Here is a 27,312-nt window from a genome sequence, read left to right as displayed (position 1 = left end):
ACGTTGGCATCCTCAAGTTCCTCTGCTGTGGTCTGTTTCCCTCTGTCCCTGGGCATTTGCACATGCCACTGGCCCATGCGTGTGCAGCCCAGTCTCTTCCCCAGAGACTCTTAACTAATGTTCTTCCCTCTGTTGTGTTAACGCCTCTGTTTTACGTGCCCAAAGCTCCACACACTTCTCCATGCCACCTGCCACTGCTCATAACTCCACTGTTTGCAGAATTATTTAGGCAATGACTCTCCACACTAGACCAAGAGCATAGGAGAAACCATGACTTCTTTTTCTTCCTTGAAGGTCAGCATCAAGACGGTATGCGGCACATAGCATGTGCTCAACAAGTACTAACGGAAAGCAGCCGCCTGCTGAATGGACTAAGCAAGCAAAGAAACCCCCAGCCCCGAATGTCCGCCTCGGGTGTTCCCCACCCAATCTCCCGCCCTGGTTTTAGTGATACCCAGGAACCTCTCAAATACGCTCCTTTTCCTAATCTGCCTTGAGTGAGTCTCTCTCCATTTCACCACCAAAAGCTTTGACTCAAATACACAGTTTCAGAGCAACCTGCAGGCCAAGAAGCCCCCACCCCCAAATAGGTGAGCCCAGATCACTAATGACAGCAAGACTTTCTTTGACCAAAAGCAATTTTCAGGGGTGGCAGAGTAACTGGAAACTGACGAGCCAGCCCATCACAAAGACGATGCGTGGGCAAGGTGCATAAGGCGGCTGATTCCAGGCCCAGGCAGCGGGGCAGTAGACCCGCCCCAAGGGGCGGGGAAGCCCAGGGGGCGGGGGGCTCGCTGCCTGGGCAGCGTCTCTTGCGCAGCTGCAGTGGGCCACTGAGCGAGGCAGGCAGAGTCCAGCGCCTGGGCGGCGGGAGTCCCACAACCAGGCATCAAAGAGGCGGCGGCTTTGACCGAGGGCGCATGAGTCAGCTGGGGAGAGGCTGCGCTGCCCCGAGGCAGAAAGGGGAACAGAAAGGCTGGAGGTGGGCAGGCTGGCCTACCAGGTCAGCTCCCTGGAGCGGAGAGAGCTCCCCGCCAAGCGCCCCCAAAGGCCAGGCCTCACAAGCAAGCACATGCTCGGCAGCGAAGGCCCCTCGGGCCCCACCCTGCCAGGCCCAAAGCCAACCCTCACCCAGACCCAGAGAGTGAACCACACAGAGTGAACCAGCACAGAGTGAACCAGCTTACACAAGTTCAAGGTGATGCAGAAGCACCGACTGCCCTGGGGAGGGGAGCAAAACCCAGTCTGTACAACATCTGGTCTGTGTGGTCATCCCAGGGTCAGAGAGGTCGCACCCACTAGATATGAAAGAGGAAAGTGAGACTCTCGACCAGGAACAGCCTCATAGAGGACTACGGCGTCAGATTTAGGAAAAGCGCTCCCAGGGTTTGTAAGATCTTCATTGTCACAAAAGTCCTTAACCAGGGAACACACCCCAAGTGTCTGGTCTTGAGGCTTCTGTCTGTCTGGGCTCTATTCTTGCTACAGTTTCTTTGTTTTTGGCTGGTGGGGGGGGTGGTACTGGGGATTGAACTCGGGTGCACTTGGCCCCTGAGCCACATCCCCAGCCCTATTTTGTATTTTATTTAGAGACAGGGTCTCACTGAGAGTTTTGCTTTTCCTGAGGCTGGCTTTGAAATTGAGGTCCTCCTGCCTCAGCCTCCAGAGCTGCTGGGATTACAGGCGTGCACACCATGCCTGGCTCTTGTTCCCGTTTCTAATTAAGCAGTTCTGGGGACTCCAGAACCTGAGTTCCTTAAGAACCATTCTCAGGGTGCCAATGGACATGATAGATGAAGAAGTAACTTCTTGTCATAGAATATTTGCACTTTAAGGCAAATACAAAAAAAAAAAAGTTACATTAATTGAAATATATTAAAGATTCTGGTTGACTGAGCTAATTGGTGGGTACCAGTCTGTAGTCCCTGGTTAACCAGACTGTATAATTAAGAATATTTCAATTCTAATTCTTTTAGAGGGGGGAAAAAAAAACCCACAGGTCTGTACTTATGGCGGGGAGGATCTAAGATTGAAAACCACAGACATAAAGGATACTAATTAGCAAAAAAAAAAGAAAGAAAGAAAGAAAGGAAAATGCTCATGGTTGTAAAGTTTTTAAAAAATCAGAGTACAAACTACAGGTTCACTACAGCATCAAGTATATAAACAGTCACAGAGATTGTGAATAGAAAAAAAGACAACAGGCAATCCTCAAAATACTAACAAGAGTCACTTTAGATAATGCAGTTTTAATTCTTTCTTTTCTGTATTTTTCAAGCGTAAATTGTTTTTCCTTGATAGACTCACATCTGATACTTAAGATGCTGACTTCAGGAACCTTCTGCCAACACTAACCTCTGCAAGACTCTGCTTCTCCCTCGGAAGGGAAGAATTCTCCCACACAAGTATCCCTTTTATCTTTATCCGGCTCAAGCAGGTTCCTCTTGGGCTCCTGTGAGCCACCTGAGCTTCTGGCACTAATTCAGCCTCAAGTTTCTCGTCCCTCTCAAGAGCAAGAGGCTGAGGTCCAGTCAGTCTCACACCCACAGCTGCAGCTCAGCAGAAGCGAGCCACCTGGGGCCACGTGCGGGAGGCAAAGGCAGGAGAATGTGAGTCCGTACCTGAACCACAGGGTGGCCTCCCGTGGGGGCTTTGACCGCCCCTCGGCTGCCCTCCGTCTCATAGTGGGCCCGGTGATGTGGCTTGGGCTGCACCTCAATCCGCAGCTCATAGGAGCCCGACTGATTGGAGAGTGGCCACTCAAGGGGTGGGAGGGACGCAGTCACTGGGATGCTGGAGGAAGAAAAAGAATCAGTCACGTGCATGGTAAACCAGAATCCATCCCCCTGTACAATAAACGTAAATGGCCCCTTTTTTTCTTTTTTCCTGAAAACTGCATCAAGTGCAATATGAATAAAAACAGGATTTGAGGGGCCACGTGCCACTCAGACATGACAGCGGCTCTTCAGGTGACCTAGCTTTTCCTTTACTTTCTCATCCATCCTGACGAGGACAGTGTGACAGGCCTCTCAATGCACGAGGCCAGCTGCATTATGTGTTAGTTCTAACGAGGTCCCTTATGCTGTCTCTGCTTCTCCTCCGGGGACCTTGAAGGACAGCACCTCCCACCACTCAAGAACACCCCTTTCCGGAGAGTTAACATGGGAGGAGGAATATCTAAGTGGCATTCAGGAGAGCCACACATGTCATGAACTTGCCCTGAGACTTTAAGCAAGAACTTCACCTCTGTCATCCACAGTCTCTTGGAAGCACGTGGCATATATGCCGGAACAGCTCCTGTTCCTACATCATAATGAGCTCAAGTACACTTGGGGGAGAGGACACCTCCAGCCACATCACTGCTTATGGGGTCAGTGAGGGATGGGTGCTCTGACCACAGAGACCCCCTGATACAGAGGGCACACCTCAGTAACATGACTAGAGTTGCAACCCATTCAAGTCCCCACTTCCCCTCCAAGGACCTGCCTAACTTGGAGCCTCCCCGGCCCCAGGCCTTAGTGTCATCACTTGCAAAGCAGGGTCGTGGAAATCACATAAAGAGCATAACGCAAAAGTGCTAATAAATGTTGACTGCAATTACTTTTCCAGTAACATATCATCGGAGTCAAGCAGTTATTTCCTATAGATCACCTGCCATGGTTACGGCATCAGCCCTACACAGCTTCGCGTCTGTAAGGTCCATGTGGGCAATGCCTTAAGTTTCATTTCCTTAGAGTCTCAAGACCACCCAGTGTGTATGGAAGCACTGGACATATGTGTAGAAAGACATCACTAAAGAGTGGACCAAGGTCTTAAAGATCTGCTAGCACACGTCTCAGAGAACATGAAGGTACTTCCCCAAGACCACGGAGCAGGACTCGGGCAAAGCTCCGACTTGGGTCTCCTGACTCCAAGGCCAGGACACCACAGCTGCCCACTGCCTCTCATCTGGCTAATTTATTTAAAATAGGTCCAAGAAATGCTCATTTATGAAATGTCTCTAGAACAATGGACATTTGACAGTTCTCTGTGAATTTTCAGCAGTGGGGGGAGGATGCTTGTGTGGATAGACAGGCAGGTGACTGAATGATGTGCATCTTTATTTCCAAGAAGGCCCATGTGTGCTCGAGGTCTTGGAGTTGCCACGGCCAGGATTTAAACCCCGGCGTCCTGTCTTCACATGGGGCAGAGATCCTTAATCCCGTCAGCGTGTCCTTTCCCACTTAGCTTGGGCTGTGAGGAGCTGACATCACAGAGAACTTAGTTAAGCACCTGCCCCGAAGCCAGCTCCTCCCTCCTCTGCCATCACAGTACCGGGGAGAAGGTCAGAGGGAGGAGCCCCCAATCGGCTCTGTCAGTGCCAGACGAGCCAAGACATACACAGGACACTGTCCTCACTCTGCAAAGTCTCTACCCACCCTTCCACCCAGCCTCTACCCACCCTTCCTGGGTCTCATTACCCTGCAGTCTTAGGGTGTCCAAAGGACCTTTATTTCCACCTTGGTGACAAAACCAAGCTTCCCTGTGGAACCACCACACCACACCTGTTAAATACTCTTACTAACTTGCATCCTGTATGCAAGTGGAATTTTTTTAAGTTTGCAAAATAAGACCAAAAAATCACTTTAGCCCTATATTAATATCCTAAAGTATCAAAAAATTGTAGTGAGTTAAAGATTCACTGGAATATCCAGGAGTTCCACCAATTCTTCTGAAATCGGTATCTGACACTGAGATACAGTCTTAAGAACTGGGCCTTTGGAGTCAGCCTGGATGCCTGCATTGAAACCCCAGGCCTCTTCTGAGCTGTCCTCAGCTGTCCTCCTGAAACAAAGGTCACCCTGAGGTTTCTCCCTGAATGTTCCATTCTCTCCATCCTACAGAACATTTTTGCAAATGTCTCACTGGCTGGAACAAATCGGTTCTTGCGAGGGACTAAAGGACTCTAACACTCAGAGCCTCTCAGATCAAGCTGCAGAATTGGAAAGGGAAGGATCTAACAAACAATAAAGTCTCAGATTTATCATGAGCCTATTTCATATCAGTGTCCCCCCTACTCTAAGTCATAAATAAAATCATGGTTTGGAGACGGATCTGGAGCAGAAAAAGACAGTCAGGAATCCCAGATTCTAGTTCCCAACTTGGTCATTAACTAGCTGGTAATGGTGAGCTTGTCACTTCACCGCTCTGAGTCCAAGTTTCTGTCTGTTCCCGGGACGGGTCTTGAGGGCATTTCCTAAAGTGGTCCTGGAAAACTTCAGGCACAGAACTCAGAACTCTGTCGCCAGTGGTCTTTGAAATCACTGCACAATCCGCTCACATTAAGGCTCTGAGGAGACCTCCCAGGGCACCTGGAGAACCCCGCTTAACCTAGAAGCTCCTCTTCGAGGGAACACCACATGACCCACGGTGGCACTGCAGTCCTCAGAGCCTGCTCGGGGGAGTGCTAGGCTGCACGCTCCCTGTGCTCTATTTGGGTCTGGAGTAGGACCGAGCACAGTGAGTGGGCAGGTCCTCAGCCGCCCTCATCCCCACGTCAATCAAAGTAGCTGCAGCAGGGCTGGGGTGCGGCTCTGTGGCAGAGACTTGCCTAGCATGCATGGGGCCCTGCGTGCCGCCCCCAGCAAAATAAATAAATAATAACAACAAAACCCCAGCTCTACCTTTTTCCACTCTGGGTTTCGACTCACTATTTTATATGGGGAGGGAAAAAGGCTTCCATTTGCTAAAACAATTTCAGTTTGAAAACCACAGGGAGCATTGTGGTAGCATGAGCCTTCCAGTCCCGCATCCCACAGACAGAGCAGAGAGAGGACTCTCTGCCCTCCCATCAGTCACCGTTTCTTTCTTTTCTTTTCTTTTTTTTTTTTTTTTTTTTTTTGGTACTGGGGATTTCCAGGAGGGCTGAACCACCGAGCCACATCCTCAGCCCTTTTTATTTTTTATTTTGAGACAGGGTCTCACAAAGTTACTTAGGACCTTGCTAAGTTGCTGAGGCTGGCCTCAACCTGTGATCCTCCTCCTCAGCCTCCTGAGCCACTGGGACTCAGATGTGCAGCACCACCCAGTACCTCCTTTTCTTTAACATCTAAATGAAGATTAAAAAAATAATGCCAAACCAGGTTCATGCGAGAATTAAGTGAAATAATAGAATCCTTAGAACTGTGCTGGTACATAGCAGGCATCCTTAAATGTGGGTGGTTATCAATGTCATTGTCATTACTCTAAATGTGGGTGGTTATCACTGTCACCATCAGTACTCTAAAGCCTACTGTGAGCTCAATCTCCTAGCACAGGCTTTTCAAAGAGGAAATGCCTGCCTTGTAAGAATAAGATTTCCCTGAGTAACAGCGGCAGCCCCTTTCTGAGCTCTTACTTCGTGCAGGCTCTATGCAAGAGTTTGACCCACGTCATTCTAACTAGTCATTGAAAAAGACCCTATTAAGTAGGCACCATTATTATCCTTATATCACAGGGCATGAACCAAGGCCAGAAGGGGCTCTGTAAAACTGTGAGGGGTCCAATTGATTAGTGATGTCTGATCTGGGCATAGCATCAAAAAGGTGCTCAATGAGAGGGTCCTAATTGATTAGCAATGTCTGCCACAGACACAGCAACAGCCCAGCCAGAACCAAAGACACCCAGGATCACACAGGGGCAGAAGGGCAGAGCTGGGACTCAAATTCAGTCCTCAGGGACCCCAAAGCCTGTATGCTGCTATTATACACATCTCTTCAGCCTACCAAGATCTTAAGCTCCTTGAGGTCTGTGGCTTATGCATTTGACTTCTTCCAGGGTCTCCATAATACTGAGCACAATACTGAAGCATGTGGCAGATGCCAACACACTGACTCCTGTTACGATGAGGCAGACTTCATATATGAAAGCTTGCCCCCTTTGTGCCCCCTAGAATGTCAGATCCGTAAAGGTAGGCATTTCCCTATTTAGTAGTCTGGCACACAGTAGGCATCTGATAAACAGCACCCTGGGGATTGAACCCAAGGGTGCTTAACCACTGAGCCACATCCCCAGCCCTGTTTTTATGTTTTATTTTGAGATAGGGTCTCACTTGGTTGCTTAAGGCCTCGCTAAGTCGCTGAGGCTGGTTGAACTTTCATCCTCCTGCCTCAGCCTCCCCAGTCTCTGGGATTACAGACCTGTGCCCCTGCACCCGGCTGATAAATAGTTTTTGAATCCAGGGTTTGGACCCACGTGAGCAATCACAGGTGTGGCATGACGGCGTCCTCATCATCATCTGCCGGTGGGCCAGACACTAATTACACCCTGTTACAGATGGGGACTCCGTGGCTCGGGGCTTCAACTTGCTTCTCAGGGCCTCCTGGCTGGCCAGCCGCAAGGCCGGCATTTAAATCCGCGGCACCCACCAGAAACGCCTCACCCGCCCGGCCCGCAGCCCCGCTCACCTGCAGATGGGGATGGCCGGCACCAGCTGCTTGGGCCAGGTTGGCGGCACCAGCAGGATGGACTCGGGGGCCGAGTTGCGCCGCTCCTCCTGCTCACAGGGCCCCAGGAACTCCACGGCCGGGTAGAGGTGGCGCTGCAGGCCGGCCTTGGCGGGGGCGGCCGGCATGGGCGCGGGGTCGGGGCTGGTCTTCCACATCTTGGGGGGGATCCCGCAGGGCGAGTCCGCGGCCAGGCTGCTGAGCGCGTCCATGAGCACGGCGGGGCCGGCCGCGGGGCCGAGGGGGCCGCCGTCCCGGGGCGCCGCGCGCGGGGGCTGCGGCGAGGGGCTCCGCGAGCGCTCGGGCGAGGCTGCGGGCCGCGGGGCGACCAGGGCCTCGGCGCACGAGTGCCTCCGCTTGGCGCCGGGCGACGAGGAGCGCGAGGCCGGACGGGGCACGGGCGAGTGGCGGCCCAGGCAGCTGTCCTCGGCGAGGCTGGTTCGAGGTGACATTATTGGCGAGGTTCTGGGGGAATAATGAGCAGGGATGTTTTGAAAACTGCGGACACAGGTCGTCGGGCCCGCCGTTATTGGGCGAGACGCAGGGCGAGGTGGTAGGGGGAGAAGGTGTCGGAAATGAAGCTGGCAGAGGAGCCGCTGCTAGCGGGGCTCAAGCAAAGCGGCTCGCGGTAGCCCTCGAAGCCGGGCACGGGCAGCGTGAACCTCGGGCCGGCGGCCGGCGGCTCCACCGGGGCGCCGGCGTCCCTCGCGCGGAGGGGCCCCCCTGCCTGGATCAGTTCGTGGGACGGAGTGATCTCGATCCGAGGGCTCAGGCCCGAGGCCCCCGCTGGCTTGGCCGGGCTCAGAAAGTTCTGGGGCCCTACCCTATCCGGCTCTCCGAATCGGCCGGGGGGCTCGCCAGGGAAACTGGCCAGGGGGCTGTAGGGCTTGGGGCCATAGTCCGGGACATCATCGGGGTAGATTCCGGAGTGTGGGCTGACGACCTTATGTGCATTCGGTTCTTCTGGAAAGAGAAGGGGAGGAGGGTCTTATAAGCCTCTAAAACAGAAGTCCAGTGCGAGCCACCAATCGCAGGCTGGGTCGCCTCCTGCCACCGAGTTCCGCTAAGCCCCCCACACCAAACCTCTGGCTAGAGCTGCAGCCTCCCCAGGAGGTGAGGCCTGTGTCCCAAACCCCTTGGAGAGAGAGGAGCCATTTGAGTGCAGGTGGAGGGCTCCTTCCAGACCCCAGCATGGCCAGGTGGGGCTGCTGGCTCCAGGCTGTGGTTTCCATGGAACCTTGGAAGACACGCCTTTGCTCTCACACCCAGTTCACAGCATCCCACACACCCGCACTGCAATGGCGCCCCTCCTACCTAGGGCTCACTCGGGGCCTCCCTCCCAACTGGGGCTCTTTGGGGTCATTGCTGGTCAGGACCCAGTCAGCAGATTTCCTGTCCCACCAGTGGGTCTTGATCCGCAGTTTAAAAGGCTGCTCTAGGCCCAGCTCGTCACTGTACCTGCAGAATGTCACTGTACCTGCAGGTGCACAGCGGGCTGATGGGCTCTGCTACCCCCCAGCGCCCTGCATCTGAACCCCAGGTGATCACACCAAGCATAGGAAGTGGATTGATTCAGAAACAGGAACAAGGCCCGTGTCATCCGTCTGTCACCCAGGGGACTCGCTGTTCCCACCTCACACTGTCACCCTCCTTGGCAGACATCCTGTTTCCCTGACCTGCACCCTCACTGCATCCTGCAGAGTCCAGAGCACCGACTAGGTGGGGGATCCTGTGCAGGGGACCTGCTTGTCCCATCACCTCTCACCCCCTGCACCTCCAAGGCCCCCAGCTCCGCCTTCTCCACCGGTGACTTGGGTCAGCCTTGGCTCCTCAGCTCAGCCCCCTGCACCAGCCATCGGCAAGTCCTCACCACCCTGCTGCCAACACAAACCAAATTCAAACGCCCCCATCCACCGTGTCCACCCTGGTCCAAGCCCACTCTGCTCCCACCTGAACGACTGTGGTCACCTCCTGTGGTCTCCCCATGCCCTCCCTCTCCCCCTACAGTCTGGCCTCCATGCCATAGCTTCTGAAACGCCCATTCTAGAAAGCCTTGGGACCTGAGGCAGGAACACAGCCTGGCCCCCGTCTGTCTCGCCACGCCACCTCGGCCCACTGTTCCCCACGCTGACTCGGCAGCAGCCCGGCTGACAGCATGTCTAGTTCTCGAGCACTCCTGACTCGGAGTCCTCGAGTGAACCGCTCCTCTCCCGGCAGAGCATCCCGCCGCTGCCTCCCTAATTCCTCTATGCGTCTGCCCAGCCAGCATGTCCCTTGATTATCCCATCAGAAAGATCACCTCCCCCCCCCCCCCCGTCTGCCATCGGTCCCCCACTGACATCTTCTACCAGCTCACATCACGTCAGACACCTCTGTTTGGGGAACTCCTCCTGCTGAGCCAGGAGAGGCAAACTGCAGTCTATGAGCCAAACCTGGCCCACAGACTATGTCTGTAAATAAAGTTTTATTGGAACACAGCCACGCCTGTTTGTTTAACCAGGACCTAGGTAAGCTTGTTTTTTCACTACAACAGCAAAGCTGAGAGTCGTGACTGTACAAACCATAGAGCCTAAAATATTTCTACCTGGCCCTTTGTGGAAGTTTGCGACCCTGCCCTGGACACTAAGCTCCACCAGGGTTGGACCCATGTCTATTGTGGTTCAATGCCATTTGCCAAGTGCCTACCACAGTGCCTGGCACTGGCGGGCCCTCCACAAACATTTGTTGAGTGGTTGAGAGAATAAATAAATGAGGGAATTGTGTCCAGCCAGAAATGGGACCTCTTCCTGAAGTTGCCAGACTAGCTCATGCCTGGGGAGCCAGCGTGGACACTCAGGGGATCCTCAACCTCCTTCTGTCCTTTTGGGGCCACCCTGGAGGAAATGCAGTCTAGCTTAGCTGAACAGACCTCAGAGGGTCTGTCTGGTGCCTCCAGTCCAGGTAAAAGCCCCAGAATGTCTTCCATAGCTCTTAGGGTAAAGATGAATGGCTTCAATTAGACCAGCCTGGCTGGGGATCTCCTAATCTTTCCTCTTTCCTCTCTCTGACCTCCCTCTCTCTGGATGCCAGCCAAACTGGACTTTAGGGAAAGCACCTACTTCCTTCCCACTTCAGGACCTTTGCACATGCTCTTCCCTTGGTTTCGACAATGCTCCTTACCCCTTCTCTACACAGTCAAAGCTCACCGGTGCCCACAAGCTCAACCAGAGTACCACAGGCTCCCAGAAGCTTCCTGGCCTCGAGACTAGCTCAGGCCTCTCAGAGGTCCCTGCTCCGTTCCCTGCACTGTTTCAGATTCCAGTTGGATAACTGTGGGGTCATCTAATTATCATCTACCTGTCCCCCAACCAATCGGTAAATGCCATGCGGGTTCTCTTGCCCCACACTGTATCTCTAACACCCAGATCAGACCTGCCACAAAGCAGGAACTCAGAAAACAAATGTCAAAAAAGCCTCTGTGAAACATTTACAGTCAAGATGCTAATAACCAAACCCAAAGGTGAACGGAAGCAGCCTCGTCTAGGGAGGGTAATTTAGCAATATCTGCCAACACTCCAAGCACATAAGCCCTGAGGACCAAGCGATGCCACTTTTAGAAGTTTATCCTGCATGGACACTGTCATCTGCAAAAGGAAGACCGCAGAAGAAATTCCTGCGGTCCTGCTTGGAATCAAGAGCTTGGAAGCACGCTGAAGTCCATCCGTTGGGAATGGCTTACGTTCTGGTTCATTCCTGCAACGGCTGGAGAAAGGTCTGTCTGCATTGATATAGAACGACCACAAAGACTCGGTATTAAAGAAGAAAGGTGGGACGAAGACAGCGTGCACCGTATGAAAGGGTGAGAGAGAGCACGCACACGCACGCACGCACACGCACGCACGCACACGCACGCAGGCACAGTACACAGATAACACAGGTTTTCTCTGGAAGAGGCAGCAATGACTTCCCCCAGGAAGAGGTGCTTAGTTACCAAAGGATGGAGACAAGGCAGAAAGGAGACTTTTCTGCCGCATTACTTGTAGAAAAGAAACACAATGCTCCAAATATTTTTTAAATTGTAGTTTACAGGTTGGGGGAGGGGCAGAACATCAGACGTGGTAACGGAACCCGGGTTTGCGAAGCAGGAAACTGAGACTCAAGTCCTGCTTTGCCACTAACTAGCTATGTGACTTTGGAAAAGTCCCCCACCCACTCCAGGCCTCAAGCTTCTCATTTAGAACAGAACAGTGCGAAACGGAATCCATCTCCTCTGTCACTTCTGGCTCTGAAGCCCTTTGATTTTTCTAGCTAGAGTCTGCAGGGTCTGGAGTTCCTGTGAAGTTGCAGCCAGGGTAAACTTGTATTTGAACTTGGGCACGCACACACAGGCACCCTCGCACATGCCTTCCTGGCAGGTAACGGAGCACAGATTTTTAATCAAGAAGCAGATCAGCACCAAATCCATGTCCAACAACATTCTGAGAATTCACTGCTCTGGCAAACCAGCAAAAACCAAGCATGAAAAGCCTCCTCGCAAAAATTCCGGCCTTATCAGAGAAACTGCGTCGCAGCTTATCAGAAACACACCCGGAGCCGTGGTGGACAGTCCCAGAAATGCAGGCACCAAAGCACACGTCACTGGCACTCCCTGGGAGCCCCGAAAAACAGGCCCCCTTTGCTGAGCTCCCAAGTGTTAACGCATTTACACTGGTTTTAATTAATCCAGGCGGCAGAGTCTTTCTCGTCTTTTTTTCTTCCCTCTCCCCGAGACTGAATTTTAACGGCAAGTGGGGGATAGGAAGGTAATTAATAACGATCTCCTGCTCAGTCCTCTGGGTATCTGACAGCGAATTTCACCAACAGCGCATTATTAAAATACTTCTCTAAGTGGCTGACAGTTCTCACTGCTTCTCCTGGAACTACAGGCACCCTGGCAGGGGCCGTCACCGTGCCCCCATCCTGGAAGTTAGCTGCATCTCAGAACCACCGAACATCCTCTCGAGGTTTCCAAACATCTTGCAGCACCGGAAAGTATTATTAGCTTAATATTTCTATTTAAATTCATTCACATATTGATTTTTTTTTATTTTAAAAGGAAACTTAACACTGCTACCACAAATGGAAAATTAGTGTCACCTCCATAAATAGCAGGAGGTAGGGTTAAAAAAACAATGAAAATAAAAGTCACAAAATGCTAGCAAGACTGGGGGGCGGGGTAGCCAAAGACTGGGAGCCTGAGGCAGCAGCCCTGCCACCCTTCCATGTCACTGAGCTCCAACGTGTGTACAGCTGTTGAGTGTCGTGTACAGATGTTGAGCAGGGGGTGGATGAGCCTTGTCAAACCCAGAGCCCCCTTGTTACTGCCACCACCCCAGGAAGTCTACGTGAGTTAAGCCCTGGAGGCGGGGGAGGGAACATCAAGGATTAGGGAGAGGGGCGCTGAGAACACAGTCACCCGTAACTGAGACCCCACGCCTGCCCATCATGCCTGGTGTCCCCACAGTGGACCGTCTAAAACCAGCCCACCTGCCTGGGAGCTAGCTGGCCCACCCCTGAGACACCAGTGCCAGAGGCAGGAAGAAGGTAGGGGCAGCGATGGCTTGTGCAGGTGGCCCCCCTGGTCTTCCGTGCCTCCCTGACTTGGCACACGCTGTTTCGTGCCAGCCTCCTGCCGGCACAGCTGAACTTGAGCCACCTCTTCCTGTAGGTGCCCCATCCCCCAAGCTGCACCAGGCAGGTCTTCCACCCTCCCAGATCCTGCTGGGTTCCCTACCGAAGTCCATCTCTGGAGTCTCTATCAGCCTCCCTGAACTGTGAGGTTTTTGGAGGCAGGTGGGGCCTGGTCAGAGAGGTTCCAGGCCTGCTGCAGGCACGTGACTGCAGTGGATTATTTAATCGCACGAACGTATGCAAGGTGGGTAGTCCATCCCCCTTTTACAGACGAGAAGACTGAGGCACAGAGAGGTGGACTTAAGTTTCGGACCTCACACAGCCGGACCCCAGGCAGCGTGGTGCACCCACCTCGGCCAGGGATTCGCGACCTCAAAACTGCCGGCTCGGGCGCTGGGTAGCACTCTGCTGTGGGGCATGTGGGGCGCCTGGCAGTGTCCCTGCCCCCAGAAGCACTTGCCCCTCCCACTGTGGCAACCAAATGTCTCCTGGTAATGCCAGAGTCTCCTGCAAGGCAGAGCCGCCCCCGCTGGGCGCAGCCGCACAGGAGGCCGCGCGCCAGAGGCCCAGGCATTGGAGGCCGCCCTACTCAGCCCACGTGACTCAGGAGGGCGCGCGGCTCTCCGCCAGCCCCGGCAGGTGGCTCTCGCTGCAGCGGCTGTCACCCCTCTTCCCTGTCATGCTCCTGGGTGCTTATCGAACATCTAGGTCCCGTGAATATTTGGGGAGCACCCTGGACACACCCCAAAACTGCAGGACGAGATTGCCGGGAAGGCCAGTCCAGCGGCCCATGAGCAGGAGGCCCGCTGTCGCGGGTTCAGAATGCACTGCCCACGGCGCAGGCGCAGCTCGGGGCCCAGCACCCTCCTGCGAGTGGAGGTCGCCCGGTCCTGAGGGGCAACAGGGGCCACCGAGCCCCAAGCACATGGGGCGGGGCAAACAGGCCCACGGGACCTCTTACTGCGGAAAAAAAGTGGAAATTCTGCCCCTTCCTGCGGCAGTGGCCCTGTTTCACAGCGACTCAGAAGTGTGACTGGTCTTAGCCCCGATTCCTTCAAAAGCATTTTAACAAAGGAAGAAGTTTTATAAAAATAAAATGGATCGGTCAGCACTTTGGGGAAGTCTCCTTTTCATCACAGATCCTGCTGAACTTCCGCAAGTGTGTGGGGAAGGTAAAGCCTGCGGCACCCACTCCATGTCCCCAGACTACCTGGGGATCTACTAAATCTTACCAAAGCGATGGTGACTCACTGAGCTGTTTGTAATAACAAAAGTGAGGAGAGCCAACACAGGGAGACCAAGTGCACTCATCTAACATATTAACACGCTTCTCTCACAAGAACCCCCATGAAGCATATAATATAGTTTCCCCATTTTAATGTGGAAAATGAGGCTCAGAGAGGGTGAGTAATTTGTGCAAAGTCACACAGCTTTTAAGTGGCTGGGCTAGGATTCAGTCCTGGCAACCTGGCTGCTCTACTGGGGTCCCGAACACTACCCAATTTCTCATGAAAGAGGCCATTTCCTGGATAGTGACACCTTAACCCTGAAACAGAGAAAGGAGGTTCCCCCAGGACAGAAAACTACTCTGGGGGCCCTCACAACTAAAGGGCCCCTCACAACTGAAGACATTCTTCTGGAATGTTCTCATTCCCTCCGTTTGCAGAGAACTGAGTCAAGGGTCATTTTAAAAGTCACATTCAGGTCTCACGGTGGCCTCCACCAGGGCCTCTCCTCCAGGAGCCTCCTGCCCACCCTCATAGAAGACCTGCTCAAGAACAACCAACCAGCCAATAGTAAGTAACTTCTGAAAAAAGGAACAGCAAGGGCACAGGCTCTCTGTGTGGAAGTACCAGCGGGAGGAATTTTCAGGAAGCAGAATAGACTGACCAAAACAGAAACCCCACTGAGGAACCTACAAGGAGGCACCTGTCCTGGGGGAGGGGCAGAGCTCAGTGGTGGGGGGGCTCGAATGACTTGGAGGAGTCAGGGCCTGTCCAGGTGGCACGTCCCTCAGATGACCAAGGCCTGCCCAGCCCTGTCCAAGGTGCCCCCACCCTAAGCGCCCACCCTGAGGTGGTGGCCTCCCCGGCCCTGCTTTGAGACACCACAGCCTGGCACTGTGGCCTGCAGCCTGCAGCGAGGGGAGAAGGCAGCGGAAGGAGCCAGTGGACTCTGGACAGGTCTCCCAGCCCTCTGCACACGGGCTGCCTGGGACCACGAGGGCAGGAAGGCAGAGGTTCCGTCGGGCTGGCTCGGAGGACCCACAGCCAAGAGCCTCCTTCAGAAGCCACTGGCTGCTTCCAAGTCACAAAGGTATCACATATCACTCCGCAGACTTGCAAGAAGCCCCCAGACCCCGCTGCTCCTGGCCAAGCGCGCACCACAGTAGCTGGATTCCCAGCGATGACTCATGTGCACTGAGGACGGAAATTCAGGTTGTCACGCCCTTCGCTCCGCTCTGAGGTGACACATACAGACTGGGCCCTGAAAGCTGCGAAATTCCATCCAGATCAACGAGGTCCAGAAATGTCGGAAAGGGGCCTGTCGCGTCGAGGTGGAGCCCCTGGAGGAGGCCACCTGGAGCAGCTGGGGCTGCCGACCTGACCAGCTCAGACAGTGCCTGCCTTCAGCAGATGGCCAGGGGAACAGGCGTCCCAGACACAGGACCAGGGCGACCCGCCGCCTTACAGACGGCTGCTGGCACGGCCACCTGCCCCACGCTGCAGTGCTGCGCAGGAGAGGGAGAGAGAGACCGTGGAACCCACCACCCGCGGGCCTCGAGGTCACTTTGTGGGTGGGGGCAGCGGGCCCAGGCATCTGGCCGGCACCCGGGCTCATGGCCATCTTCAGATCCGGAGGGAAGGGCTGTCTCTTGCTGGCTTAAAGCCACTGTGGGGGCCTCCTGCTTTCAAGCACTCCAGAGACCTTCCCGCGCCCCCATCCCAACAGCGCTGTGCAGGACCCCAGGAACCTGCCCGGCAGGCAGGCAGTCAGCACCTCTGTGCTAGAGAAGGGCTCCGGGCACAGGGGAACCCCCAGGCCGCAGAAAGAGGGCACGACTGGCATCCTGGAGCTCAACCCGGCCAGAGACTCTCTCTCTCTCTAGGGATCTGGTCACCGTCACCCAAGTTTGGTTGGTCTCGAGGCCAAGTTCACATCACACAGGTGGACACGCCCCTCTCCCTTTGCTCAACATTAATCTCGGTTGGCCCTACTGTGTGCGGTGGCACGTCTTCTTCGCGGCAGGGGAGTGCTGCTGTGTGCATACACGGGCGCTCTGTCCAACTCCCCCACCCCGGGTCCCTAACGGAGACAGCCATTTGAGGTGGCACTCGTGATCTGGAGAGTCTGTCTGTAACCAGACGGTGCGAGACACAACAGAGAACAGGGCTCGAGTGGCTTCCTCACCAAAAGGAGAAGGAAAGATCTGGTCAGAAAAATTGACCAGAAATAGACATCAGATAATCCTTCTGCAGAAGCAGGAGGAAGCCCGCCTGCCCGGGGAAGGTCTGCAGAAGGGGCCCCCTGCCTGCACCCTGCCAAGCGCCGGTCCGCCCCAGCTCCAGCCACCTCCAGGCGCAGCGTCCCTTACTGATCCCATCCCATGGCACCATCTGAAAAGCTGATTCCCACTTTCATTTCAATCAACTTCAAATCCAAGTGGAAACTTCCCCTTGGAGACGGTGGGGCCCACGTCACGCTTGGCCAGGGACAGAGATTTAAAATTAATACCTTATTGACTGGCGGGTTCTTTATTTATACTTCTCGCCGAGAGCTTTCGCTGCAGTGCCATGTTCCCGGAGGGGGCCATCCTCATCGGTGGCCTGCCAGGCCTGGTCATTAAGACATTGCTCCTACTCCTCGGCAGCAGAGCCGAGGGGAAGTCGCCCACCGCAGGTCGGACCCGCAGTGCACCTTCTGAGGACCCTGCAGGTCAACGGCACCTTCCTTTCAGGCTGAGAGCCCCTCCCCCCCGGAACATTCCTGTGCTGCAGGCAAGTCCAAGCAGGTCTGTTTTGACAAGGACCTCTGCAAATCCTGAGCTTCGCAGGCCACTTTCTTGCCTTCAGAAAGCTCACCCAGGCATGACTCAATTAAAATCCACATGGGAAATGCTGGCATTTCATTAACTGAAACAGGCCCAGCTGGAAAAAGAAAAAAAAAAAGCTTTTCCCCAAATCCTCAGATTAGAAAGGAGGAGGGTCCCAAATGCCAGCTCAGGAAAAAGCCAATCTCCCCGCTCTGCTGGTAGCTGGCAGTCGGACCTCTGTAAAAGAAACAGAGGAAAAACCAACAACAAAAGCCACCCGAGGTCCAAGGCACAGGGCTCTAGGAAAAACAGGGGACAGAGGAACACGTTAAAAGACATCACAGAGATGCCACTGGAAAATCCAGGGCGTTAAGGAATGCACGCGAACAATGGCCATGGCTCCTCAACAACCAGCAGCCAGCACACGGATGGGCATTTTTATGGGGTACAAGATTCAGGGTCATGTCAACCAATCACAATGTGGGGATCACTGAGATGTTGGTGGAACAGATGAACTCCACAGAGACACTGTGGAGACCAAGCGGAAACATTTGAACACCGGATACTGGATATTAAGTAGCTATCTTTAGTTTTATTAATGGTACAGGTGGCTGCGTAGCCTCGGGCTGGGCCTCTGTGGAGTAATCCACCATCAAAAAAAAAAAAAAAAAGAAAGGAAACCATCAAAAGTATCCAGGGGAAAACTGGACGGAACACTCGAGATGATTTTTCTCATCCTCATTCCTTCAGCAATCCATTGTAACGACTGTCTACGCAGCACTTACACTGCATTGGGTACTGGAAGGGACCTAGAAGCGAGTTAGAATCTACAGGTAGGTTGGCATGATGCTACACCATTCTGTACAAGCCCGGGAGGATTTCGGTGTAAGGGGCGTCGGTCCTGGAACAAACCCCTAAGGAGACCGAGGGACACCCATGTCTGCCTCCAGAGTCCTCGTCTTTGAGAGACACCTACTAGTCTATTAATAAAACATTATGACATCTGGAATTTTAGTTCAAGTAGCTGAGGGTGGGGAGGAGACTGGGTGGGGACCAGAGATATGGACTCAGCCAATCATCATGCTGAAGCTGGGTGACAGGCACGTGGGAGTGGATGGGGCCATTATCTGTACGTTGCATATTTTGGCAGAAGTTCACAATGAACGTTTGGGGGCGAGCCCAAGGTGCTCCTCTCGATTTCAGGAACTTGCACCGGGCTGGCTCCGGGCGGGGAGCGGACAACCAGGCCCGACCCAGGAGGGCGGTGTGCGGAGGCCTTGCTTTATTCCCTGAGCTGTCTCTGGCCCTGCAACGACCTCAGCCGAGCCCTGTAGGGCTTCCTGTGCAGCCTGGAGGAAGTCCCTCGGGGAGCCGCCACACCCGTCATGAGCACCTTCAGGGCCGTTCCCTCCAGGCCCTGGCTCGGCAGCCCTTGGGGCCAGGGTATGACACGTGGGGAGGTCCCCCATCAGTGAGCAAGAACCTTCCTGTCGCGCAATCTGGACAATTGAGGAAGCAATTGCAGCCGGCAGAGTTTCGGGGCTGAGTAGGAAGAGGGGAGTCCTGAGGTCAGCCCAGCAGGCCCGAGACGCCTCGCGGGGCTGCCAGCTCACCCCTCGTGTCCTGGCCCGAGTGATCTGACAGCTCAGGGTCCGCTGGGGCCAGGCGGCCTCTCTCCTCCGACAGCCCCTGCCCTCCAGAACTCAGGAGAGGGAGAGCCCTCAGAGGGTCACCACCACGCCACCACCACCCACATCCCAGAGCCCCTGCAAAGGCGAATGACCCACCTCACTAAAGCCTCAGGTGACCCCAGAGCCCCCGGCGCCGCCAGCCCACTTCCCAGATGAGAAAACAGAGCCTGAGAGCAAAGATCACGGGCCGCCAGCACACCTCTAAGAAGGAAGGAATGCTGCCGCTCTTCACCCATTTACGCGGCGACTGCATTACATGCTCGCGATGCCAGAGCCTCTGCCTAGCCGAGGCCACCCAGGAAGAAAGCCACGAAGGCGGGACGTCAGGCCGGGACTTTCTGATGCCCCGTCAGTGGCCTCCACAACTGGAGGGAACAAAGGCACAGCTGGCCACGGGAGCACGTGCGACATCCAGTGAGGGGGAGGAGAAACGGCAGAGCAGAGCTCCATGCGAGCTCCATGCGCTGTGTGCTCCCACTTCTATTGTGGCTGAAGTTCCAAAGCAAGTCCACTCCCCCAGGGAGCTGGGAGCACAGTGGACTCCGGGCGCATCGGCTGTAAGGCGTGAACGTGCTGCTCAAGACCAAGCTCCAAACAGGGTCCCGCCGCTGTGGGGGTGCGGTCTGGCCATGGTTGCAGTGCTGAGGGCAGGGACTCAGGCCCAGCGCCGCCCCTCCACTTACCAACGCTTGACCCTCAGCCACGAGCCTGATTTCACAGTTCCGAGCAGAGCCCGGGAGGTTCTAAGGCACAGCCCGAGTGACGGTCACTGGCAAGTCCTAGTGCATTTTTCACATCTGCGTAACCCGCCACCTTACAGGGCAAAAAGCCTTGGGAACTGACCTTTAGGACACTGCTTTAAGGTTTTAATAGCCTCTGCTCCCAGTCCAAGTCTAAGACCCCTAACGGACAGGGGCCTTTAATTTGGAAGCCCAAGTGACACAGGTTCACCTGAACAGAAGGATGAAGGTCCTCTGCTCCCTGCAGGGACCCCCGCTCAAGTCCAGCCCTCGCCACCTTCCCCTGCACCTGGAGACAGGCTCATTAAGGCCTGTCCTTAGCCTGGCTCCGACAGCAATGTCTGTGTCACGTGTGTTCAGAGAACCTGCTCGCTTGGTGTGCAGCCCTATATTTAGCAAGCACCAAAAAAACCAGTTACTATATCACAGCACCTCATTTGTCCCTATTTGTTTACCAGGCTGTGTCCCACACGGGCCCAGGCACCAGGCAAGGGCAGGGACCACATTTCATTTGTCTCTACACCCACAGGGCTTGGCATGAAACCAGCATTCAGTATGTTTGCTGAAAGAATGAGGTTTTCATTGTCCCCCGTGACAGGGTTGAGAGCAGGTGTTCCCAAGTCGAAGGACTGGCGACATCAGGGGATGGGCCAGAGGAAGGTCTCAACTGCCCCTGAGATGGGGTGCAAGGCACACGTGGTCGGGGTGGGCGGAGAGGCAGCACTCAGGGAGGGTGCTCAGGCACACATGCTGTGTGCACACATTCCTCAGGGTGTGCATGCTCACGGGAGTGTGCATGAGTAGCATCTGAGCTTTTATCACCTTTTCAAAGGGCTGTTGACCCGCACAGTTGAAGGATCACAGGAAGAGACTCCACAAACCAGCAAGCAGTGATCAGGAAGAGTCTGCAGCCTCACAGAAATGTCAAAGCTGGTGCCAGATGTTTTAGCATTTAGGAGGGATGCACCAGACCTCTTAGGGCAAATTGGAGATGAGTACTTTATCACGTCCATCCCCAGCCCAGTACATAGGGGATCCAGCATTTCTGGAGGTGACCATGATTCCCAGTACCCACCTGTCTCTCTCAAAGTATTACGAGTTGGGAGGAGTAAGAATCCACTGAATTCCAAGGAAATCCAAATCCTGAAGCATCTGACAGCAACACAACTCCCCTCCAGGGTGGGACCTTCAGTGGTCAGGACCCCACGGCACACACATGCACACATACACACACAATAGTAGTAAAAAGACATGCATGCACTTTGCACACCTCTAGTTTGAAAACCTAGATAGATGAAATGGATAATTTCTTAGAAAAATAGTTTACCAAAACTGACTCCAGTAGAAATGGAAAGTATAAACAGCCCAATTCCCACTGACACAACAGAGAAAGTCACCTAGAAACAAGCCCACAAGAAAACAGCAGGGCCAGAAGTTTCAACAGAGGACTCCGGCATGGTGTTAAAGACTGTTCTGCTCGGGATACTAAGTTGTTCCTGAGCACAGAGAAGGACTGAAACCTAAAGCTGACTGCACAGGGAAAAGGGCATGACAAGTGAATATTACTGAAAAAAACTTAAATATTACCAAACAGATGTCACCACCCCAAAAAACAATACCAGGTGACCAAGAGAGTTTGCATCAGGAACGTTCCAATATTAGGCAATCTATCAACATAAGCCAATTCAGTAACAGTTCTCAGAAGAATAAAATCGTGTTTCCCACAGACGCTAAACAGCCTTTGATGTGATTCAACTCTCCTTCCCAACAAAACTCCCAAAGAAAGAAGAATGGATGGATACCTCCTCAGCATAATTAAATACATACCCCTCAATCCTAAACCAACACTAAAGGACAACCTTCTACTGGAGGCATCAGCCAATGCAAAGGGAAAACAGCAGAGGCACATTTGAGGCACTAGGTCTCCTCCATGGTCTTCCCAAGGTCGAGCATGGTGGGTGCTTATCGGTTGGTTGGATGAGTAATTGAATAATGGCTCTCATTAATTGAGCACCTCTACTAAAAAAAAGCAAGACCTTAACAAAATGCTAGTGATGAATCACACTCTGCGCCGATTTAAATGAGTCAACCATTCAAGGTGGGCAATAGTCCTTTAAGGTAAGTACTATTATTTCAGTCACTTTACACATAAGCAAACAGAGGCCCAGAGATCAAATGACTGGCTCAGGACCACTCTGCTGGTGTTTACAACCCCATCCTCGCCAGGATCCCAGGGGCCTAAGACAGCTGTGCATGTAACTCTTATCAATGGCGCAGCAAGGAGCCTCCTGGAGTTCTGAGCCCAGGCTCCTGAGCAGGCTCAGACCTGAGCTCTGCCATTTTCCAGCTCCGCTTTCTGGAGAAGAGCACTTCACCTTCCCGTGCCTTCTCACCCTCCTCTGTAAAACGGGATGAAGTAGTGCCTGCCTGCTAGGGTCAGAGGGACATTAACTGGGCTGATCCAGGTCCACTGCACACTAAAGTTCCATAAAGTGGAACCCGGCCTCCCGAACCTTCCCTAAGTTCTGACAGTGACATTGGGCTAACCCTCCACGTGCATCACCAGCGTGCTATCGCTGGGTCCAAGCCAACAGCAAGGCAAAGGCTCTCCTTGGCTCTCAGAGGTCCGACACGCAGAAGCCAAGAAAAGCGACTGCCACAGCCCCACCCACGTCTGGGACGACTCATCTCGGCCTCTCAAAGCTCACAACGTCCCTTCTGTTCCTGGGGGCTGACTCTTCTGTGCTGGCTCCTTGCAGCAGAGAGGCATCATTTAACAGACGCAGAGCGAAACTTAACTGCACGTAGAACTTCCTTCCCAAGAGCACCCTCTGGAAAGGAGTGGCTGTCCAGAGCAGAAAGCCACCAAGCTCTGCCAGGTGATCCAGGCCAACACCAGTGGTGACAAACCATCAACAGCAGGTACCTGTGATGTGATGTCTGCCATACGGCACTTGACCCTAGCAGTCTTCTTCCCAATTATCCTTATTCTAATAAGGATTGATTATTATATGATTATTCTAATATGATTATATTATTCTATTCTAATATGATTATTATTATTATTATTATTCTATTTAATATGATTATTATTATTATTATTATTCTATTCTAATATTATTCTATTCTATTATTATTATTCTATTCTAATATTATTATTATATTATTCTATTCTAATATGATTATTCTAATCACAAGAAAAATCTTATTTTTAAAAATTAAGGGGCAGGGGCTGGGGTTGTAGCTTAGTGGTAGAGCATTCATAGCACATGTGAGGCACTGGGTTTGAACCTCAGCACCACATACAAATAAATAAATAAATAAAGGTATTGTGTCCACCTACAACTAAAAAATATTTTTTAAAAAATTAAGGGACAATCTACAACATACCTAACCAGTACTCCTCAGAACGGTCAAGGTTTAAAAAAAAAAAAAAAAAATCCTGAATCTAAAAAAGTATGGATTTCAATAACAATGTATCAATATGGGTTCATTAATTATGACAACTGTACATACTAATGTAAGATGCTAACAATATGAGGGTGCTGGGCAGGTGGGGGTTCTGTGTTACCTTCACAACATTTCTGTAAATCTGAAACTGCTCCAAAAAAATAAAGTTTATTATTTAAAGAAAAAACAGATTCCTGGGCTTTCACTGTGGTCATTAAGATACCCATCTGGTGGCCACCAAGCACCACTTGCCAAGAAAAACTATAAAAAGTACCTCCCACCAGATTTGGCTTGGAAACTATTTCCCCGGAAATCCTCCCCCTCTCCCTAACCCCACCCCACCAAAAAAAAAAAAAAAAAAAAAAAAAAAAAAGCTGATTGTGCATCTGGGAGGGGTATAAGTATTAACCCTGCGAAACATGACTTTAATCTTAATGAACAGAAAGACCACTGATGTTAACATGGATGGTTTGCAGATTCTTAATTGTATCTTTTCAAAGCAGAGGATGTCCTCCAGATTGCAACTGCCGAACACAGATCTCCTTTGCTGGCTGATTATTTCCATCTCCAGCCAAAACACAAAATTGTTACTAATTACCATCTCCTGGGATCCAAGGGAGAGTGATACCCAGAGTCAAAGCACAGCCCCTCATCAAAGGTGGCTGGTGAGGATCCCCAGGTGGTAAGTTAAAACTTCTCTACCCAGGTGCCTGAGTCTCCGGGAAACACAGAGCCACCAAGTCAAACCCCCCAATGCGCGCACACACACACACACACACACACAGGGGCTTGCTCCCCCAGCCTGGGAACACAAGCCCCCAGCACATCTGGAAGTTACTTGCCCTGCTGCCCGCGGCTGGTAACAAGCATCGAAATCAGGAAGCCTACTTGGGGGTTTGTTTTTTTTCCAGGACAACCTGCTAACCAGAAAACTAGTGAGGCCAAGGGTAGCACCTTTTCCTTCCCTTCCTTCTGATGAATCCTCCTGTGACATGGTGCAAAGACACCAAGACCAGAGCCTGCAGCCCAGCCTGGGGAAGTTCCCAGTCCCCAGCCCCAAAGGCTCAGGACACTTGCAGGCACAGACTGCAGGAGTTTAGGCAGAAATAGTCTGTCTTCCTGAATCCACACTCCTGCTGACCCCAAAGGGTCCCTATCCACTCTGACTGGGGGTAGAAGTTCACTTAATAAAGCTCGGAATGGACCTCTTGGGGTGATTCGAAAATGCAGCAACAGAACCCAGAGAGGAAATGGGCCGCCTCACACCACCAAAATCAACCACCCTCCAGCGCAGACACAGACAGCCTCTTCCTTAGTTTCAACACAAAGTCCCCAACAACCACGCTGCTTGGGGAGGTGGTGAGGCAGCCGTCAATCAGAAACCCTGGTGCCCAGGAGGGCGGCTTCCCGCACAGGATGCCTAGACCGGTCACAAGCTCTTTCTAGCCGCTGACTTGGGTCCTCTGCTCCCTCACCTCCTCCCTCCAAAGGCAGCTAAATCACTTCCATTGCCGGGCACTAGGCCAACAGAGTCCCTCGGCGTGGGGACCTGCCATCTTTTGCTTTGCTAACAGCGACCCTCGGGTCGACGTCACAAGTAATTGGAAACTGTCGCCCCATGGGGCACGAGTGAGCCTACCGCCCCCTAAAGGTGGCGCAGCCACTGTCGCCGCCTCCCCTCCCTCTCACCTGGGTAAGGCACCCCCTGCTCCCGGCCCCGAGGAAGTTGGCATGTGGAGCAGAGAGGCCCTGTGCCCCGTCCCCAGGCTCACGCCCACCGACCTGGGATGGGATTCAGATAGTCATAGTCGAAGAGGATGGAGAAGTCGAACTCGTCCTGGGGGCTGCCCCCGGGCTCGCGGCCTGGGGCGTCCCCGCCGTCGGGGTCGGGCTGTGGCCCCGGGGCGTCCATGGCGCTCGGCACGGCGGGAGGGTCGCGGGGCTGGGGGCAGAGGCAGGGGCGCCGGCTCCGCGGGCCCTCGCCGGGGGCGGCGACGGCGGCAGGACGCCGGGACGGGAGGAAGCGCGATCGGCGGGGTCCCTCTCCTCGTGGCAAGCACGCCGGCTCCGGGGATGGCGCGCCTGGCGCAGCGGGTCCTGGACGCGCCGGGTGCCGAGCGGCGGCGGCGCGAGCTTCCTGCTCGGGAGGCACCTGTTGCGGCCCGCGGAGGGGGCGGGGAGGCGGGGACAGCGCGGCCGGGCCGGCGGGGGCGGGGCCGCCGCGCGGGGCCAGGGGGAGGGGCGGCGGCCGAGCTGCCCGAGCCGGGAGGAAGGAGGCCGCCCGCTGGCGCCGCCGGCCGGGGCCACCGCCGGCAGCTGGGGCGGTCGCGGCCTCCCACCTTCCTGGGGTGCGCGCGGCGCGCCCTGCCCAACCCACGGTCTGGAGGAGAAACCTGCCGCCACTTGCACTTTGGCTGTAAGGGACCACTCACTGATCCCTGCCCTGCCTTTCTCTTCCTTTGGAAGTGGGCAGCCACTCCCCTCTAGCTCACTCCTGTCCCCAGGTGCTCCTGTGTGCCCACAGCTGTGGCGATGATCTGCATACTGCCTGCACGTCCCGGGGGCCTGGGAAGGCGCAGATGCTCTGAAGCTACGGCCCACCTTGCAGCCATACTTCCGGCCACCTACCAGTGCCAGGCGCTGGGGCCCAGCATGACCCAGCCATTGCTGCCCTTGGGTCCTAGAAGTGGGCGGCTAAGGAGATAAGGAGACAAAGACCCCTACCCCTTTGGGCGCCAAGAGAGAATTCACCACGCTAATAGAATGAAGGCCGTGGGCCGGGGAGGCTTCGTTCAGGTCCTTGGTGACCAGGGAGGGCCTCCCTAGGGAAGTGACTTTGAAGGGGCCTGATTGAGGAAGAGGGAGAGTGTTCTGGCAGTGAGGAGCAAGAGAGGAAAGAGCAAGAGCTGGACGTGGTCTGGTGTGTGGGAGGCGGAGCAGGGAGTGTGTGCCCTTGGAGGCTGTGGCTGGCGGGGAACCAGTACACCTGGGTGCTTGTTTACAACATGAATTCCCAGGTCCCTCCCTGAGCTCTGGCTCCCTATGTCTGGATTACAGGCTCTGGAGCAGACACTTTTTGCTTGGGGGGATATTTTGTTTTGATTTCATTGGTGCTGGGGATTGAACCCAGGGCCTCAGGCATGCTTAAGTGCTCTACCACCCACCTGTACCCCCAGCACCAAGATGAAGGTTACGGGCTGGGGAGATAGCTCAGTCGGTAGAGTGCTTGCCTTGCAAGCCCAAAGCCCTGGGTGCGATCCCAAGCACGGCAAAAAAAAAAAAAAAAAAAAAAAAATGAAGGTTATGAACAGACTGGCAAGCGGTACCTGAGAATCCAGTGCCATCCTTCCAATAAATCACTTCTAGGGGTCTCTTGACTTCACATTTCTGAAGTTGGGAAACATAGGTAGAAAAGAAGACTGGAGCCGTGGTCCTCAGCTCTTACAGCACTTAAGAACCACCTGGGACACTTTAGGTACCTGGGCCCAAGCTGTAATCCAAAGCCATTCACTTCGGATTCATCTGAAGTGCCACCGGTGTTGAGGATCACAAGATTAGGCAGGAGAGGTGCGCAGGTCCCCTGAGAACACTGGCTTGACTGCGGCGACTACACTCTTGGCTCCTGGGTCGCCGGTAAGAAGCAGGATACGTGTTGGCGACCAGCCACACCAGCCACCGCTGCTCCACAAAGGGGATCTGTGCAGAGCTGTCCATCATCATTCCTTCCACAAATGTTTGCTGAGTACCTGCCAGGTACCTGGTGCAGCTGCAGATGCGGCAACGCAGCCCTCAGCAAGGCACAGTCCTGGCCTGCACTGTACTTATCACCCGGATGCAGAGAGGTGCAGCCGTGAACAGGGTTGCCCATTGCCCTTGGGCCAGCGGTTCTTAACCAGGCTCCACATTACAATCTCCTGGAGTGCCGTAAAAAGTTCAAATACGGGGCCGGGGCTGGGGTTCAGTGGTAGCACACTCGCCTTGCACGCGTGAGGCCCTGGGTTTGATCCTCAGCACCGCATAAAAATAAAGTAAAGGTATTGTGTCCACCTACAACTAAAAAATGTATTTTAAAAAAGTTCAAGTATATAATTCCATGCCTATACGATGCTGTCAGAAAGAATCCAACTTCTACGTAAAAGCACTAATAAAAGAGGAGAAAGTTCAAATACCTGAGTCCCGCCAGACATCAATGTAATCACCATGTTTGGGCAGGGGACCCAGGCACCGGTATTTTGCAAAAGCTCAAGAGATGCTTCCAATTTGGGACCAGAGGGGAGTCTAGCTCC

At 53.8% G+C, this 27,312-nt stretch overlaps 1 protein-coding gene across 1 annotated transcript in view; it reads right to left on the bottom strand.

Moving 5' to 3' along the window:
• Nucleotides 1-25,178, bottom strand: part of Nfatc2 (nuclear factor of activated T cells 2) — a 116,324-nt gene extending 91,146 nt beyond the window's left edge. Inside the window, 5 exon segments of the mRNA XM_047540288.1 lie at nucleotides 2,622-2,793; nucleotides 7,425-7,960; nucleotides 7,962-8,015; nucleotides 8,017-8,426; nucleotides 24,809-25,178. Of these exon segments, the coding sequence (XP_047396244.1) occupies nucleotides 2,622-2,793; nucleotides 7,425-7,960; nucleotides 7,962-8,015; nucleotides 8,017-8,426; nucleotides 24,809-24,938 (1,302 nt within the window). The 5' untranslated portion in view covers nucleotides 24,939-25,178.
• Nucleotides 25,179-27,312: the final 2,134 nt, after the last annotated feature.

This window comes from Sciurus carolinensis, chromosome 2 (genome assembly GCF_902686445.1).
Source record: "Sciurus carolinensis chromosome 2, mSciCar1.2, whole genome shotgun sequence".
In the NCBI taxonomy this organism is placed as follows: domain Eukaryota; kingdom Metazoa; phylum Chordata; class Mammalia; order Rodentia; family Sciuridae; genus Sciurus; species Sciurus carolinensis.
This window is presented reverse-complemented; position numbering and strand designations above follow the sequence as displayed.